Source organism: Amaranthus tricolor, chromosome 4, assembly GCF_026212465.1.
Source record: "Amaranthus tricolor cultivar Red isolate AtriRed21 chromosome 4, ASM2621246v1, whole genome shotgun sequence".
Lineage (NCBI taxonomy): Eukaryota > Viridiplantae > Streptophyta > Magnoliopsida > Caryophyllales > Amaranthaceae > Amaranthus > Amaranthus tricolor.
The window spans coordinates 1,982,244-2,001,064 of NC_080050.1; the positions used below are offsets into that span (position 1 = coordinate 1,982,244).

The 18,821-nt window shown below is 33.9% G+C and overlaps 1 protein-coding gene across 1 annotated transcript; it reads right to left on the reverse strand.

The window, feature by feature from the left end:
- Positions 1–5,326: 5,326 nt before the first annotated feature.
- Positions 5,327–15,695, reverse strand: LOC130809619 (dynamin-related protein 5A). Its single transcript, XM_057675355.1, has 16 exons — positions 15,402–15,695; positions 13,928–13,991; positions 13,715–13,819; positions 13,467–13,568; positions 12,132–12,182; positions 11,967–12,028; positions 11,064–11,154; positions 9,509–9,573; positions 9,163–9,357; positions 8,947–9,066; positions 8,367–8,437; positions 8,016–8,241; positions 7,262–7,312; positions 6,227–6,455; positions 5,974–6,113; positions 5,327–5,802 (listed from the first exon to the last, which is right to left on the reverse strand). Exons 1-16 carry the CDS (start codon positions 15,528–15,530, stop codon positions 5,674–5,676), a joined length of 1,830 nt encoding a protein of 609 aa, XP_057531338.1. The 5' UTR covers positions 15,531–15,695; the 3' UTR covers positions 5,327–5,673.
- Between the last annotated feature and the right edge of the window lie 3,126 nt (positions 15,696–18,821).

Sequence of the window (18,821 nt, forward strand, 5' to 3'; positions counted from 1 at the left end):
AATATTTTCTAGTGTTACTCAAATTTGAAGATACTACCAAATTATAGCAAAATCACAATATCAGTTTTTTTTTTTAAATGAATAATAAAAAAGTTTTAGTTATATATATATGAGGTTATTCTAGAGATGGTAACTTCGTTCAAGTTTGACCTAAATGCAATTCAAAAATAATTTTATTCGACTTAAAAAAAAAATTTTGAATTTATTTCGTTTTATAAACAATTTTAAAATCCGACTCGACTCGACTTTCACTTGAGTCCAAATTAATCTCGCATGCGACTTTGAATTTGTTGAAATACACTTAGTATTTTCATAATTGATATATAAATGTTTCGATTTCTATTGTTGTTTGCTCTTCGAATTCTCCTCTGAAAAAGTTGCTCATTTTGGTGAATTGATTTGGGAAACTTCATATTAATTAATGATGCAAAAACTAAAAAGAAAAAAACTAGAAAATTTGAATGAATTAAGCAAAAAATTATAAAAAAAAATTAAAAAATAAACAATGTTCAAAAAAACATTATAAAGTAAGCACTTTTCTCCCAGAGCTAAGGTTTGAGTTGTTCGTTGTTAGTAATAGCAAACAAAGAGGACTGGTCAAAAAAAAGTCAAGTTCTTTGTTCGTTGTTACTAACAGCGAACAAATATTTTGATCTTTTTTTACCAGATCTTTGTAGTAACTGCGAACAAAGGAGACATGGTCAAACAGCAAACAAAGGTTTGACTCTGTTTAACCAGGTAAAACTTTTGTTCTCTGTTAAGAAAGAACTTGACTTTTTTTGACCTGTCTTTTTTATTCGTTGTTAGTAATAGTGAACAACCCAAATCTCAACTCTAAAAAAAAGTGTTTGCTTTGAGAAATATTTTCAAACGCTGCTTATTGTTTGACTTTTTTGTATTATTTTACTTATTTAGTTCAAGTTTTGCGCAAGCCATGTTACGCGCAACGCACTCCCTTTGGCTACCTCTGCGGAAGGTCGGACTCCTAATAATCTATGGACCTTATCTTGCCAACTTTCGAGTTGGCGTTCAACGGTGCAGACGCCATGTCTCTCGATGGGAAGCCGTGTAAGCACAGCTAAGTCAAGTAAAGTGACGATAGCCTCACCTAGAGGTAGGTGGAAGGTATGTGTCTCTTGGCGCCACCTCTCGACTAAGCGTTGTGACCTTCACTACCACATCGCCGACAAGCGTTGCGTCTCCTTGATCCTTCGTCCATCTCGTTGGTGATCCTCCTTGACTTAGGTCTTCCTAGTCCACAAATGTGATCTGGATCGTGTATCACCTCAACACCGGTGTATTAAGGCTATGACCTCTTATCAATCAACGACATGAATATGGTTTCATATGTATTCACATAGCTTTGGGTCGTGTAGCAGGAGTCCACAAAACGCTCATACGATAAGTGTCTTTTAATACAAACGGCAAGAACATGATAACAAGGTAAGTGATATATGGAGGGTTTGTTACAAGTGCATTTCAATTCTCTCAAATCCACACTTTGTATTTTACCACCCTTGGCGGATCTTCTATTACCACGTCCAGTCTTAACTTGAAAAAGGCCTCTTCAATAGTCAAATGCGACGATCTCATGGAAGTTTGCCTTCTCAGTGTTACGGGTGATAATTCTTGTGGCGTGTGAACTGTACTTACTTCCCCCAATTAGCCATGCATTTGCATTCTCGCATCTTTTAACAAAATAATCATTAACACGGTAGAAGGTGAACTCCACAAAAGTAGTTATAGGCAAGAAACGTACACCCTTCATCACGTTATTGAATACTTTGGCTAAGTTGGTATTAGTAACACCATACCTATACCCTTCATCATGACATATTGACCATTTACACATATCACCAACTTGATCAATCCAAAAAAGATCTTTTCGATTAGCAACACCAATAGCCTTCAATCCCTCAATGACCTTACATGGTTGTCTTTGCTCTGCAGTCCTTCCATACATCTTCTTTAGCTTCACATTACCCATTTGACGGTTGAAGTTACTTAACAAATGCTGCAAGCAAAACCTATGATGGTCATTCGGAGGTTGCTATTCCGGCTCCTCCATGGTTGCTAGTTAGCCCGCATGTCTATCGGAAATAACACATAAACCTGCACTATGCATCACATGCTTACGAACACACGCCATAAACCAAGACCATGCGGCTATGCATTCTTTCTCTACCAAAGTAAAGGCAAGCGGGAAGATTCCCTTGTTCCCATCTTGAGCAATCGCAGTTAACAACATATGGCGATACTTACCATACAAATGTGTTCCGTTAATAGCAATCAGGGGTTTGCAATACTTGAACCCCTCAATACTAGGTTTAAAAGCTCAGAACACACGTTGGAAAGTTCTAATACTAGGACGGACGTACACACCAACATCATTATCTTCCTTAAAGAACCACTCTACTATAGTCCCGGGGTTAGAAACTTGAATTGCTTTCAAGAAGCTTGGAAGAAGAGGATAAGAATCTTCCCATGTTCCATAGATGGAGAGAAGGGCTTGCTGTTTAGCACAACATACCCGCTTATAGGTCACTTCGACACCAAATTGATCTTTCACCATTTGTCGCACCATAAAGACCTTAATTGATGGGTCTTCAGCAACACAATTTCTAATAAGATTGTTAATCATGGAAGATGTCAAATGAATGTGTCCAGCTGACACATATTCAGTACTTAATACACAACCCCCATGCTTCCCTTTATATGTAACAATCTTCCATGAAGGTGAATAGGAGTTCGTCCTAGCCCTAAGTCTCCAACAGCGCACCTTGTTATCAAACATCATACCCTTTTAAAACTCTCCTTCATCGGTGTAGGTTGTATCACAAGCCCAAGACCTCCAAGAGTTGTCCTCAACGTGTTCATCTAGAGGGGGAACTAGTGCATAAGGTGGAGGAGCAATGATAGTTGGAATGTTGCCTAAGCTCATGTCATTAGCTAGAGCCTCCTCGTCAACACCCACATCGTCCTCAGAAGGAGCTTCAACGAATTCATTACTCTTACTATTAACATCACCCCAAGGCTCATTTGTATTTTCTAAGTTAAAAGTATCATCATTTGAGACTTAAATTTGAAGTTGATTGGGTCCTTTAAAAGAAGAAGAGGAAGATGGCATAATGGGATTTTGGGTTTTTTGGGTAGGGAAGGGCGTATGAGAAGGAGCAGAAGAAGTTACATTCAGGAACGCATTTGTTTCTACAACATTGATATCTTGATTCCCTAGGGGTACCTCTTCTACATATAACTCTAAGGAAGGAATAGAGGTAGACTTTGACTACTCCCACATTGCATCTATAGCCTCCTTATCCTCAACCGGAAGAGCTAACAATTCTCCACTCATATTGTATTTAAAACTTACATTAACAGTACTTCTTGTAGTGTCAATGCCAATCTTAGAGCATATAAAATGTTTAAATTCATTTAAATCCATGTTTAAGTTGGATGCAAACAGTTTACATCTTCCCCCAACATACTTAACATTGCTACTACTTAATCAAATTGACCATTCCAAAAACATACAACAGTCACACGAAATGAAGCCATTTCTACAACAATACATACAAAATCAACATCACCATCAAGTTCATAAATATAAAAATATATAACAACATTGATTAAATTTAGGGTTTGCATTCAAACATTCTCTACATTAAACTCAAATTTAGGGTTTGGATTCAAACATTCTCTACATTAAACTCAAACATTTTCTACATTAAATTCATGAACAAACAACCTCATTCAAACATCTTCTACATATAACTCTAAAAAAGGAATATAGGTAGACTTTGAGTACTCGCACATTGCATCTATAGCCTCCTCATCTTCAACCGGAAGAGCTAACCATTCTCCACTCATATTGTACTTAAAACTTACATTAACAGTACTTCTTGTAGTGTCAATGCCAATCTTAGAGCATAAGATGTTTAATTCATTCAAATCCATGTTTGAGTTGCATGCAAACAGTTTACGTCTTCCCCCAACATACTTAACATTGCTACTACTTGATCGAATTGAACAATTCCAAAAACATACAACAGTCACACGAAATGAAGTCATTTCTACAACAATGCATACAAAATCAACATCACCATCAAGTTCATAAATATATACTACGTAACATTGATTAAATTTAGATTTTGCATTCAAACATTCTCTAAATTAAACTCAAATTTAGGGTTTGCATTCAAACATTCTCTACATTAAACTAAAACATTCATTAAATTCATGAACAAACAACCTCAATATGAAAATTATGGCAAATAACAAGTACATTTGACATATTCATAGAGTTTGATATTATATGACCACTATAAATGACATACGTTTTAAAAACAACAATAACTAAAAAATTTATAATAAAAAGGTACCTCAATAAACTGTAGATCAACAAGAAGTAGTTAGTTGCAAGTTTATGAACCTACATTTATGTGAAAGTTGATTAAGAATTTGTGAACCCTAATTTTTCGAAAAAAGAAAATAAATACAAAATACTAGTACTTTAAGTGAATGTAGGAAGATGACAGAACTAATTAGTAGTAGAAACTTGAAATTTGATGAGATTAATTGAAGGATTGAAGTTGATTTTAATGGTGGAAAAAAGAGAAATCTTGTAGGTTGAATGAGGAAGTAAACTGAAATGAGGAAGAAGGAGAACTGGAAAATTTAACACGCATAAAGTCGTTGTTACTAACAGAGACTTGACCTTGTTGACCAGTCAAACATTAGATCGCAATTAGTAACAGCGACATATCCCTTGACTAAAATTTTGACCATTTGTATTAATTCGCTGTTAGTAAGAGCGAGTTTACACCAAGCCTAGCTTTGGAGCCAAGGACGCTTATTTTGGAAATAAAGTTTGAACGAAGCTTATTTTTGTAATAAAGTTGTTAAATAATCTTTTTTTTTTTCAAATTTTCATGAAAAGTTAGTTTAGTTTTAATGAAAAAATCACATGACAAGTTTAATAGTCTTGCTTGTTTTGTTTCAATCATCTTATTTGCTTCACAAAATTCAATCCATTGCACAACCATGTGGAGACGTGATACTATGCGGCAATGAAAAATTATAAATAAAAAAACATTTTGATAATCAACTTTTCATTACCATAAAAATGACTTAATACATTTCAACAAGGTCAAGTCGCTGTTAAATAATTCATAAAATGATTTTTTTTTAAAAATGACAAAAATGGACAAGAAATACATCGAAGCAAGAAAAATACTTTCAATTAAGGTATTCTTGCACTAATTAGGACATAACTTGTTGACTTTCAATTGCCAGCCAATTGCCTTAATAAAAGGGGAAGGCAGAACCGGAAGGTCAACTCTTTGTGACCAATTAAAAAAAGAACTACCAAAGGGCAAAGACATTTTCATAAGAGAAATACAAAGCAAAACTCTCATTTCTGCTGAATTCGGTAGATATTCATTCAAACATCAAGAAGGATTAATGATGATGATGATCAAGATATAACAATCAACCACCAAAACATTTACAAATGCTAGTAGAAGTGAAATTGAGCGCGATTTTAATCCTAGAATGGCCTCAAACGCGTATGAGAAAACCAAGCTGGATATATTCTGTACGAATTAATGAATCACATTTTTAGCTACAAAGAGCAATTTCGGATGATGGTCAAAAAGCATTGCTTGAATTTCTGATTCACTTGCCCCAGGTAAGTGCATCAATCTCGGACTGGGCAGTTCTATACAACTCCAACCTTTTCGCTAGGTTTGTACGCCTCTGCATGATTGCGGGATCCTCGTCCAACATCTTACCCAACACTTTTGCCTGGAATATAAGTTTTGAAATTTTCATTCACAAGACAATTTTTATCCAAGCGTATATGACAATTATTTCCATTTTCCAGTTTCATGATTTCAAATGTTTAGAGGGAATGGAAAAGAGTTCAATTTTTTACTTTTCAACGAGTGATCAAAAACTGCAATAAAGAATACAGACCTCTTTTGCACCCAGTTCCGTAAAGAAGTGATCGAGCAAGCTGCGCTTTGCCTCACGTACTTGACAATAAACAATGGATTTTGGAATCGAATTTCTTAGAGACCCACAAACTAAGTTCACATATGACAGGACAGTTGTTCCTGTAGGAAAAGCAATTTAAACCACAATCATTAATTCAAACATCTGGAAACAGCATAAGCATGGAGCCATGGACATCCGACCATTACAAAGAAAAGTATGCAATGTTGCTTACCAATTCGACGAAGATATGAATCATTGTAACGGTCAAATATTGAAAGCGTTGGGTTTCCACCTTTCTCGACATCTTGTGGAAGCTTACGGAAAAACTCAACTGTGAGGTAACCACACTCCATATCAACAAGCTGTAATGTCGCTTTCTTGCTTTCATCTCTTGCCCTCTCTAATGCCTCAACAGCAGCATTAGAGACTTCTACACGAAGAGAGGGGTATTGTCTTAGTTCCTGCAAGCCAAAAAGAGCATCAATTCATTAATTGTTATGCTTATACCATGTGGCAGCCCTCAGTTATCATTATGAATGACAATTAGTCTCACTGAACAGGTTTGCTTTCATCTCCTAGGAGTGAAAAAATATTTATAAAATTGTCATTTAGCAGGGAGGGGGGCGGGGATGGGACAAAATCAAAAAAAGAAAATGTTATTTAAGGAATGGATGGAGCAATCCATTACAAGGCGGTATTGATATCTCAATCTCTCACCCCCTCCATATCCTTTTTTGAGGTAATTAATGTAGCAACCTCTTAAAAATTTAGGAGATATAATCAAAGTCGATTTCCTTCCTAACCAATGCTCTCTGCTTTCTATTCTCTAATTTGATCAATGAGGAAGTGTAGAAGGTGTCTAATAATATAGTGCCATGAAAGATGATATTGCCCATCCAGAAGAGATAGAATGTGCGTAATTGAAGTTGCACCCTCCATCCCTTTGAATTTGCTACACAGCAACCACAAAATCTTTCACTTTGATTTGTATTGTATAGCAAATACAAAGAGACACAGGTAAATGATTAAAACCTACAGAAACTCTTATTCAGTGATCTGTGTAAACCAGCATATGATTAAGAGGCACTTTGATTTCACATTATTTAGTGTAGGGTGGATTAGATAAAAAAAATTCTTGGTCAAAACAACATCATAGATGAGATACTAGCTTGTTGCAGTGGTTAACAATGGATTACACTGCAGATTAAAACTATCCAGCATCAAATTTTAATATGCAAAATGTTACTAGAATTGCATATAGACTTACCGAAGTTTCATTGATAGCTTTGTGAACAAGATCCTTCAATATTGCATGAACCTGTGAGACATAAAAACAAGGACCAGACGAATAAGTACACGAAAGGTAGCAAGAAATACTACCACTTGCAGTTCATATTCCAGCCTTCCACTAGACATGTGAATTAATCGAGCTAAACATAAGTTGGACACCTTTGAAACAACTAACCCACCCAAAAACTTTGGTTTCCCAAAAAAAAAAAGCAGCACAGTCAAATTGCTTGAAACTATCACAAGACGATCTTATTGTGATACATCAAATGAATGAGAAGCAAAACCTATATATTTAAGCCATCTAACACCTGGTATATGGTTAACAGATTATGCAAGTAACTCTCCCAAATAGACAAGATTCACATACCAGAAAGCAAAAAATACTGCTTACTCCACTACCATTGTCATAGACTAAATTTTGGACGTTCTCTTGCTCAAGAGATATCACATGGATTTAGCCACAATTTGGTGGAATGACGACCGCATCACCATGTCACCACTTCACCATAAATGTTATGCAATCACAACTGAAACAACTTTTTGCACTATAATATCAAAACACTAGGACAAAGATAGGCTCATTCCAACAAAATAAACAGACAAGAACACAAACATATCATAATAATTCACCAAGTTTAAAGAGATCCAGCTATATAAAATTTCAAAATCTTAGCACCATCAAGAGCCACAGAAATTCTCCTTTGAAAATCTGAATCATACAAATAACATACCGCATCAACTGCAGCCTCAGCAGGACCTTTAATTGAACCCAAACAAGATTCAATCAGTCGCCGATATCCTTGTTCCGGAGCAATAAGATGAGGTTGATACCCATCAGCTTCCGTAATTAACTTCCTCACATTTTCCATAGAAAGCTGCTTATCAAACTGCAACCTTTTCAAAGCAGCAGGAAGCTGATTATCAAAGACCGTGTAAATTTTGTCACCACCTGGGCGTCTGCAAAGGTGCAACAACTAAACGTCAATCAGATTTAACACAAGGACCGCTGCAAAAACCTGTACACAATATATCAAGTAATACTACAAGCTTCCAATTAAACAAGCCCAAAGAAAACTACGTACACTCCATCAAGATGTTCTTTGAAATTCTGATCGAATCCCCTGCAAATTTCCATGATCATGTATAACTTGCCCTGCATCCACACAAAATTATACCAATTTTAAATGAATAATAACACCTACAATTACAAATCTGTCAAAAACCTACACAAGGGCATCAAATCTACAAAAGTTACTGTCACCTATTTCAAGAAAAAACTAAGTTCTCAAAAAAACCAAGTTGAACTTTCCCAACACAAGGAAGTCCAAACATTGAAATGGAAATGGATTTGCCCTTCATCTAGTAAAAACATCAATCACATTCACAACCCAACAAAAATGCATGATACAAGTACTAGATATACCCACTACTTGAAATCAATCAATCAAAATCTACGCTAGAATGAACAGAAACATGCAAAAGAAACAAGAAGAAATTAACCCGTCAGTCCCGAGCTGGAAGGAGAAATAAATTGACAACTCATATAACTAGAGTGCAAGAAGAATTCAAAGGTGAAACCATCTAAATTATTAAACAACTTCATTTTTGTGGGATGTATACATAGAACAAAGTGATGCATTGTCAAGGAAAGTAAATACTTACTCCAGCATCAGTTGCAACAGGTTTGCCAAGACGGCTCAACTCTGATTCTAATTCAACAATGGTTTTGCTGATAAGAGATTGAAGACCAGGAATCCGGGATTTGATGACATTCTCTAAATGCTGAAGAATTAAGACATACAATAGATACTCCCAGTGAATAATGCAGGGAAAAAAGCCAAGATAATCTTGAAGATAACCAATACAGAATCCTTTTACCTTTGACATCATCTTAGCTAAGAACTCTGAACCCATTCTGTTGGCCATATGCTTATATTCAGGACTATTGGTCCAAAATTCTCGCTCTTTGCGGCGAGCAATATGCATATCAACATTTTTATTGATATCAGCTTGTGAACGATTTACAACACCAACCCAAGGATACTGCAGTTTGTACGAGCGACCTTCCAAAATCTAGAAAAGCAGAGGTAGCCAATAAGGAATAAAAATGCATAATGCGAACCTCTGTGATAATAGCTAAAACTAATAGCTTAACTACTTTACTCCACAGGCCACAAGAATTTTCAAGGAACTAACAGTCAACCAAACAAGGAACAGTACTTACATCAACAGCATCCGTTCCTTTGTCCATAAGATCAACCTTTGTTAAAACTCCAAATGTTCTCTCACCTGAAATTTGAGTATAGTTCATTAACAAGAAAGACACCTACTACACGGATGGCCCAAATTGTATTCCACATTTTTGGGTTAAAAAACACCTATTCAGATCCTCATAATAATCTTTAAGAGAACATGTCTCAATTGATGGCTAAAAGCACCAATATAGTTTTGACTTTTAACAATTGAACTGTGGTTTAAAATTTTGTCCCCAACACCAATTGTGAATTGTAGTTTAAAAAACAATGAGGAACAGAAGAATATTATTGATGCAGATATAATACATCTAGTAATCAGCTCATGTCAGAGTCATTACCAAATTATTCAATTGTTTGATAGCACTTCCAACCAAGTTCCAACCATAGTGCAAAACATTATGACATGAATGGGATAATATAGTAATTAAATAATAAATAATACTTTGAAATTAGTTAGTTTGGGGAATAAAATGTAGGGAGAAATAGTATAAATAGAAGGGGAAGGGTAACAGAAGGGATTCATATGGTAATAGATTTGAGATGAGTTCTTGACTCATATTAGAGAGCCACAAGCCTTTCGAAAGCTTGTACTATCATTGTAATCTTTCTAGGTTACATTTCATCATAAGATTTACATTCACATTTACATTCAATTAAACATTCATTCATCTACATTCTTTATTCTATATTTAAGTTCATCTATTCACACACTTCTTTATCATTGTTGCTATATATTCTCATAGAATCTACTCTAATCAGATCAATATCATCTACGGATATGTCAATCCATAACACATTACTCATATCATCATTTCACAACAGTATTGAAAAGGTACTTTACTCGACTATGGTCATAATATCGGTAAAGACTCAAGACACCGCAAAAATATTTGCATTAATAACGAAAGTCATTCCACAATCGTTACTGGCACCAAAAACCAAAATTTGCACCTTGCTTCACTTCAATCTGATTGTGAGCATTAGTCAAAACAACACAAAATTATTTGCATTAATACCAAAGTTATTTCGCAATCATTACCGCAACTACCAACAAAACCAAGTTTTGCACTTTGCTTCGCTTCCTTCTAATTGTGAGCCCACCCCATCTCACCGTAGTGCAAAAATGCAGTCAACAGTATTGAAAAGTTATTTGACTATGGTCATAATGTCGGTCAAGACTCGTGATCGCGTTAACAGAATGGTGATGCGATAATGACAGTTTATCGTAACACCTAAATATGATCAAAAGAACAGAGATATCACTTAATATGATCAAAAACACGGTTTTGTATACCTTTACAACGCGACCGATAAACTTGTTTATGCACACAAAATAATTTTAGAAAAAAATGCCACTTGTTTATTCGATGAAAAGTAATCCCCCCAGCCAATAAGTCCTCAAAAAAGCTCAAACATCAAACTCAAGAGGCATTGAACTTCAGAAAAGTAAGAACTAACATCACGATTCCTTGTGTTTGAGTTATATAAACTAGCAAAAACGGAGAGACAACTAAATTACTTTACCTTTAGGGTCCACTTCACGAGAAATTTTAATTGCATCGGACGTGGCCAGATCCTGATTAGCAGGAGAAATAGCCAAAATTATACAGTTGGGCTGCAAAAAAGACAATAAATTAGCTGCTTCAGTGGCACTAAACGGGGTTGGTCATAAAGTTGCACAACTCAATAAGGTAGAGGCAAATCACAACCAATTTTAAAATAGTCTTTAAGTAACACAGGTACACCATACAAGTCTGACGTAAAAACTTCATGAATTTTGGGGTCAAGTTTGTCATGAAGTACTATTTCTCCGGTATCAATCCAAACTGAATATCGGTGTATTTCCAGTTGGAACCACTCAATAAAAAAGGTAAGTCGTATAAATCATAACTGATTTCAAAATTGTCAGAAAGTAACATATTCAGAATAAATTGACCTTTGCAGTCATAGATAAAATTCTACACAATAATCTAATTTCTACAGCAAAACTCATGGATTTTGGAGCCAAAATTGACATGAGAAAAAACGTTTCCGGTTGCATCACAAATATTAATACACATTACCTCCCCAGTTGGAGTTCAAAACTTGTCTAAACACAACATGCAAAGAATGACAGATCCTTTCCAGTCAAACGTACAAGTTATACAATAAAATCTAATGCAAAGTTGCAAATATCATAAATTTATAGCCATTTTGTGATGGGAGAATTATATCCACTTCTATTACAAATATAAATATACAGTGCACCATCGCAACAAGGCCCCAAGATGTAGATCATAAGTGGAGTTTGTAGGTGGTCATAGCTTAAAAACGTGGATTAGATTCTCAAATCAGATCATAAAAATATCAAATACACTCTTGAAGCCCAAAAACTAAATAACTTGATCTCAGACAAAGTTCATTAATACAATCTTCGTTTCATAATACCTTCTCAATATAGGAGCGAACCATATTTTCAATCTCTTGTACAATGCCTTCATGTTGACCCTCTGTTAGCAATGAAAACAGAGTATATTAACACTCATCATCATAAGTTCAGGAACATAATCTTACCTATGACGTTCACAAGTAAAGTAAATGAGGACAACTTACCAACTGCCACTTTGGTAAGCCCGGGAAGATCAATCAGTGTAAGATTAACCACTGCAGAAACAAAAGGTAATTAGTGCACAATACTTAGGGCAGAGATAAGGTCTGTAAGGAAAATCATAAAGAAATTGATACTTGAAAGCACAACACAACTTGCTCAACCTTACACCATAATACAAGATACAACATCAAATTTTGTAATTATAAGTGATAAGCCCTCAAAAACAAAAAAAACTGCAACACAAAAATAAGGATTTTCCAAATACAACATGAAGGTAGCAGTATACAATCATAAGAACTAACCTGGATTAGCCAGACACAATAATAGGATCATTTTCTTTACCAAAATGTCAGAACCAAATACTATTTGATTTCATCCACTTCCTTTGAATTTTTAAAACATATTAAAACAGAAAAGCATGCTTTTAACATCATACCATGGTAACCAAGCTACCATAGAAAATATTTTCCAGTGATTGATTACACACATTCCATTACAACAATGTCATCGAGTAACTCCTACCTTGGGGGTGGGAGTGGGATGTACACAATCTTACCCTTGCTAAAAGATAACAAAAAATTTCTTTCTAATTTAACAAGTCATTTTAGTACATTTCATTATAATCCAAAACCAAAAAAACTCACAGCAATTCACTGTTTAAGGCAATACAAACAATTTCAACTAATAATTTATTCGGCCTCGTTATTTTATGTATTCTCGTAAAATCCAGGTATTACATTATGTAACTAAAAAGTTTATATGAAAATTGTTTCGTGTAAAAAACAATAATTTAATCAAGAAAAGCATGTAGATTGCAAGTTTCGTCCAAGAAAAAGTATAGTTGCAAATTATACTCATATTTAAAAAATCATTAAAAAAGCAGAAAATGCTGAAACAGAAAACTAACCATATTACATGAAAAAAACAATTGACAAACCAACTTTACCAGTTAGAGCAAGTGACGGACCAATTAACCGTGAGTCAGTGAGCCATAGAAGCAGTATGAACCACCTCCCCAACAAAACAATAGTAATCATGTGCAAATTATTTAAAGAAACACTAGAGAACACAATTTATCTGCGAAAAAAGGAAATTTGTCTTGGCATCCAAATTTCCCGGGCATACAAAACCAGAGTTGAAATCAACTGACAACGAACTCTATAAGAAATAACGAGTGAACTCCCTAATATTGAAGTGCTCTAAAATTCTTTCTAGTTTATGTACTAGGCAACATTAAAATATTTATTAACACAGCAATATCTCTAGAAGAAAGCAGCATAAAAGAGTAGAAATATAAGTTCAATGCTGCACCAGAAACAAATCAAGTAGTATCTTACCACTAGGTGAGTATATACTAAGATGAATTGGAACACTAGAGATTCCTCTAGTGCGTCCTGTCTCTCTATCAGTTTCGTCTTGTATCTCCTTTCTCACAGCAGCTGAAACGAATGAAAGATGTTTTTACATTCAAGCTTTGGAGTTGAGAGGATAATAAGCATAAACTCCAAATAAATATGAAAAAATCTTTGAAGGTGCATCAACAAAAAAAGAACAGAATGAGATCATCTATAAATGCACAACACACCAAAGTCTGTGAATCGTTTTCTAGGAAGGTGCATAAATTCTGCCCATTCTCTATTTTCTTCAACCCTGTGTAGCTGTAAAACCAGTGGACGCCTTGTAACAATACCTGCAAGAACGATAGCATTAATTATGGACACATACAAATGAATAATGCAGTAGGTAAGCTAAATCAAGAACATAAGAACAAGAAGTACTATGAAAATTAGATATTTACCAGATCCACGAGGCAAAAAGTCCTTGCCGACAATGCTCTCCAAAACTGAAGACTTTCCTGAACTCTAAAGACCATAAAAAACACCGCAGGTGTTATAGAATACTATTTGATGATATAAAGAACAACAAAGCACAATGCCATACTGCATCAGTAACACCAAAACACGACTATTCATAAGAGAAACTTCATGATGATACACGAATAACAAAAGAATCATCCAACTAATTACAAAAGAATCATCCAACTAATTACATTTAAATGGTGGTAAAATTTTGCATCATTGTCACATTCATTTAGATTACACCCTTATGCAAACATCATATATAACCACAATATTCTCTTTGTTGCATTGCATTTGTTACGTTTCTCCCCCAAAAGTTATCCCATCAATAAATGAAATATAGCAAATTTAAAAGGAAGGACGGAATAGTAGGGCAGAGCCACAAGAGAAAGTCACTAACTTATGATCAGAAAGTCACATCTATTATAAAATAAATTTTTCCCACTATTTACACATCTGACTCCCAAAATAATCATCTTTCTCGCCATTTTCACTCATCCACTCTTTAAGTTATCTTGACATCGTCATCCTAACCATAATGTAAAAATGCGGAAACGGTTACGATCGCGGTAACGGAGCGCTGATGCGGTAACGAAAGTGATGCTATCATCATATTGTCCAAATATCGGTCGAAACCATAAGATATCCCTTAATGAGGCCCAAAACGCGGTTTTTTAACACCTTCACAACGCGAGAAATATCAGTTCATTTGTTTTGAAAACCTTTACAACGCAACTTGTTTTTATTCTATGATCCTAACATGATCACCCTTCTCTCCACTTTAACTTGTCTAACATACGTACATAAACTAACATATATGCTTCAATAGCACATCAATGTGAAATCATTCATGTGCTATAGGAGGATACGTGTCAGTCTAATTGACTTTCATTTAAACCATTTCTCAAAACTGGAAAATTTTACACATCTGACTCCCAAAATAATCATCTTTCTCGCCATTTTGACTCATCCACACTTTAAGTAATCTTGACATCGTCATCCTAACACGATCACCCTTCTCTCAACTCTAACTTGTCTAACATACGTACATAAACTAACATATATGCTTCAATAGCACATCAATGGGAAATCATTCATGTGCTATAGGAGGATACGTGTCAGTCTAATTGACTTTCATTTAAACCATTTCTCAATACTGGAAAATTTTCATCAAAATTAAACCTCAGTTGTCGGTGATACACATAAAATAGATACATCATAAACAACAATTCGACTAAATCCATTATAATGCGAACGAAACAACCTAGATCAAATGCGATGAACTAAACTTCAATACAACATAAAATCAATCCAGCTCCAGTAATCAAAAATTGTAAAAGAATAACCCTAATTACAAAAATTAAAACTCAACAAACGAAGATCTGAACAAAATAATATAGATCTGAGAAATACCTGACCACCGACAACAGCAATCGATGGGAGAGAATCCCAGAGAGTAGGAAGAGCACTTTCATCGCCATGATCTCCAAGAGCAGTACAAGCTCTTTGAATCTTATTAACCAAAGAAATCAAGTTCTCCATTTCTGTAAAAGTATCACAGATTTAGAGAGCTTGAAAATTGATTTAAGAAAAGGGTTAGGGTTTTCCGAAAATTTGAGATCGGGATTTTTGAATTTGAATGATACAAGCAACAAAAGGAAGACGCGGTGTAAAACAGTAAGAAAATAGAACGTTTGGTTATGAATCAAGAATTGAATTGTGGAAGGGAATGAGAATAAATACTAAGTTTGCAACCCTTATCTCTAATTTTTTAACACTATTCATTAATTATGTTGTTTTATTTTAATAAGTTAAAATATAGTCAAGTCAGATTTTGTTTAATTCGTTTTATAGTAAATTTTATAAATATTATTATTTTATAATTTTACTCAAGTACAATTAAAAATATTTAAAATTAAAATAGTATATTGATAAATATGTCTAAATCAAATTGAACATTTAAAAGGAATAGGATGGAGTAATAAAAAAACTTTTTACTACCGGTTACGTCTAAATTACTCGTGATATTGTTAAGTAAATTTTATTTGATTCGCCTCCATACAAAAATTATTAATATTAAAATTTGATAAATAATATAATTAAAAATATTAAGAATTAAGTTAATATACGTCAAAAATCAAACATGAAGTATTTATAATCGTGGTGAATGTTGATGGACAAGGCAAACGGCTATATTTTGTGTGTTTGGGACACGTTAAGCCAATTTTGAAATGGTACCAACTATCAGGTATGGCCCGTTGGGCAATTTTGAATTTTATTTTTTGTAATTCACCTATTCTTAGGTTGTTTTTATGTAAGATGCTCTTAAAACAAAAATTTTATATGTTTATAATTTGTAGTAGTTGAATTATTTCTTAATTTATATATAAAGCGCATTTTGCATTGAGACCGTTCATAAAATAATTAGGGGTGCACACAATCCGGTTTGGTCTAGTCTGACGCTAAAATCGGACCAAAACGAAAATTTCGATCTGGAAAATTTCAAGACCGGATCGGACCGCTTAAATCACCAGATCAGATCGAACCAAACCGTTCTACAACGGGCTGATCTGCTCTATGGTTTTTTATTTTTATATTTTTGGCCAAATTTTATATATGTATTTGTACAAATTTTATATTTCGCACCTACAATCACCAAATAATAATTTGTAATTAGTTGATTGCATCAACATTATTCAAGTATATATTATTATATAAAAATAACTACATCTAGAAATATCTAAGTAGCAACATATTTTTTAAAAAAAATTAATGATTTTTGGTCTAAGTACGGATTGCGGTCTGGTCTGAAAAATAAAAAATCGAGACCAAACCGTAAACCGTAACTTTTTTTGAAAAAAAATAAACCAAACTAGACCATTTAGACCATAAACCAGACCAAACTCTATACGGCCCTAACAAGAATTAGTTTTTGGATTTTTAGAGATTTACTCGATATCTACATTTAAGTCTTTAGTGTTATTATTTATAAATGTTCACGAGTTCAAAATTCTATTGAGCTTGCACTAAATCTAACGTAACCAAAAAATTTGAAATGAATAAGACAAATTATCAACAAAATGAATCAAATAAGATAAGTTTCAATTCATTTCCAAAAGTAAGCGTGAAATTCTCAAACCTGTGGTTTGGGGCTATTCGCAGTTAGTAACTGCGAACAGGTAAAAAAAAAACACAATAGCCGTTCGTTTCGCAGTTACTAACTGCGAACAGCTTTGACTTTTTTTTGACTTGTTCGCAGTTAGTAACTGCGAACAGCTAGCTCCATAAACACGCACAGCAGCTTTCACCGTGAATAGGTCAAATTGCGAACAGGTCAAAAAAAAAATCAAAGCTATTTGCAATTAGTAACTGCGAACAATCCCAAGCCACAGGTTTGGGAATTTCACGCTTACTTTTGGAAATAAGTTGAAATTTATCTTATTTGGTTCATTTTGTTGATAATTTGTCTTAATCATTTCAAATTTTCATATAACCAAAATCTAGTTTATTTTTTATATCTGATGAAATATAAATGGGCTTAAGATGGGTCCAATGTATGCAGAGTCGTCCACATATCTAAACTTTCCTTTAACCAAACCTAAACTTGACTTAGATTAATCTTAAACCTATATAAGATTTATTTGACTCATTCTAGATTTGAATTGACTCTTAAACTCATTTAAGACCTAGTTATACTCTAAAATTATGTTTGAGAAGAATGTTTGTGATCCCATTGACAATTTTTATTGAGAGTTAAGGGTGTGATACTTGATCAACTTGTTTTTGTAACTGTTTTTCCAGCTTTGATTGAAATTATTGACACAAAACTTGGGGCTAAATTGGGTTTTCTTTGATTCCATGAATTGAAATTGTTACAATGACATGAATAACATGAAAATTTGCCTAAATTAATTCCTTAAACTAGGTAGTAAATAATTATGGATTATTCTTATTTTGTTAATTATAAATATGTAATTTATTTTTTTATTTTCTAACAATTCCCCTCAAGTTGAATCATTTGATTTTTAACGCCCAACATCCTCAAAAGTGTTTTTAAATATTTTAGTCCCTACTACTTTATAAGAATATAAGCTAGTTGATCTTTCGGAAGATTTATGATTGTTGCTTCTAAGTTCTCCTTTACAAAATGTTTAGTTCTATGATATTGGACTGTATTCTCAAAGATATCAATTGCAATTTTGTTATCACAATAGAGTTTGCAACTCGTTTCCCAAGGGAACCCTAGCTCAATTAGTATTTTCCTGATGCATAAAACCTCGGTGACCCCTTTTCAATTCATCAAAATTCTCTTCTACACTGGACAAGGCCACCACTTTATATTTCTTGCTCTTTCATGTTATTAAATTTACCCAAACTAGTGTAAAGAACTCTAAAGTGGATTTTTTTAGGAAAAATTGTAAAAAAAATCAATTTTTGCTCGATCAGTTGTAATAAACCAAAGTATTATGTATCTTTAAATAAACCTAATTATTGTTTGTTCCTAATTCTTTACTTACAAAAAAGTTTTTAAAGATTGTTTTAAACAATAGGTTGATTTATTTTTAGCAAACATATCAAATATATGAGTTTATTTTCAACGGATTAAGCAGATTGATTTACTATTAACAATACTTAACAAACTTGTACTATTTATTGAAAAGTGTATCAAATTCACACCAACTACAATGGCAACATGCAAGATCATCAGTAGCAACAGGCAGTAGGCAACAGGTAGCAGACAACAAGCAACATGCAATAGAAGCACCATCATCAACAATAAGAACAATTTACAACAACAACATCAACAATAGCAGCAACAATAACAAAACAACA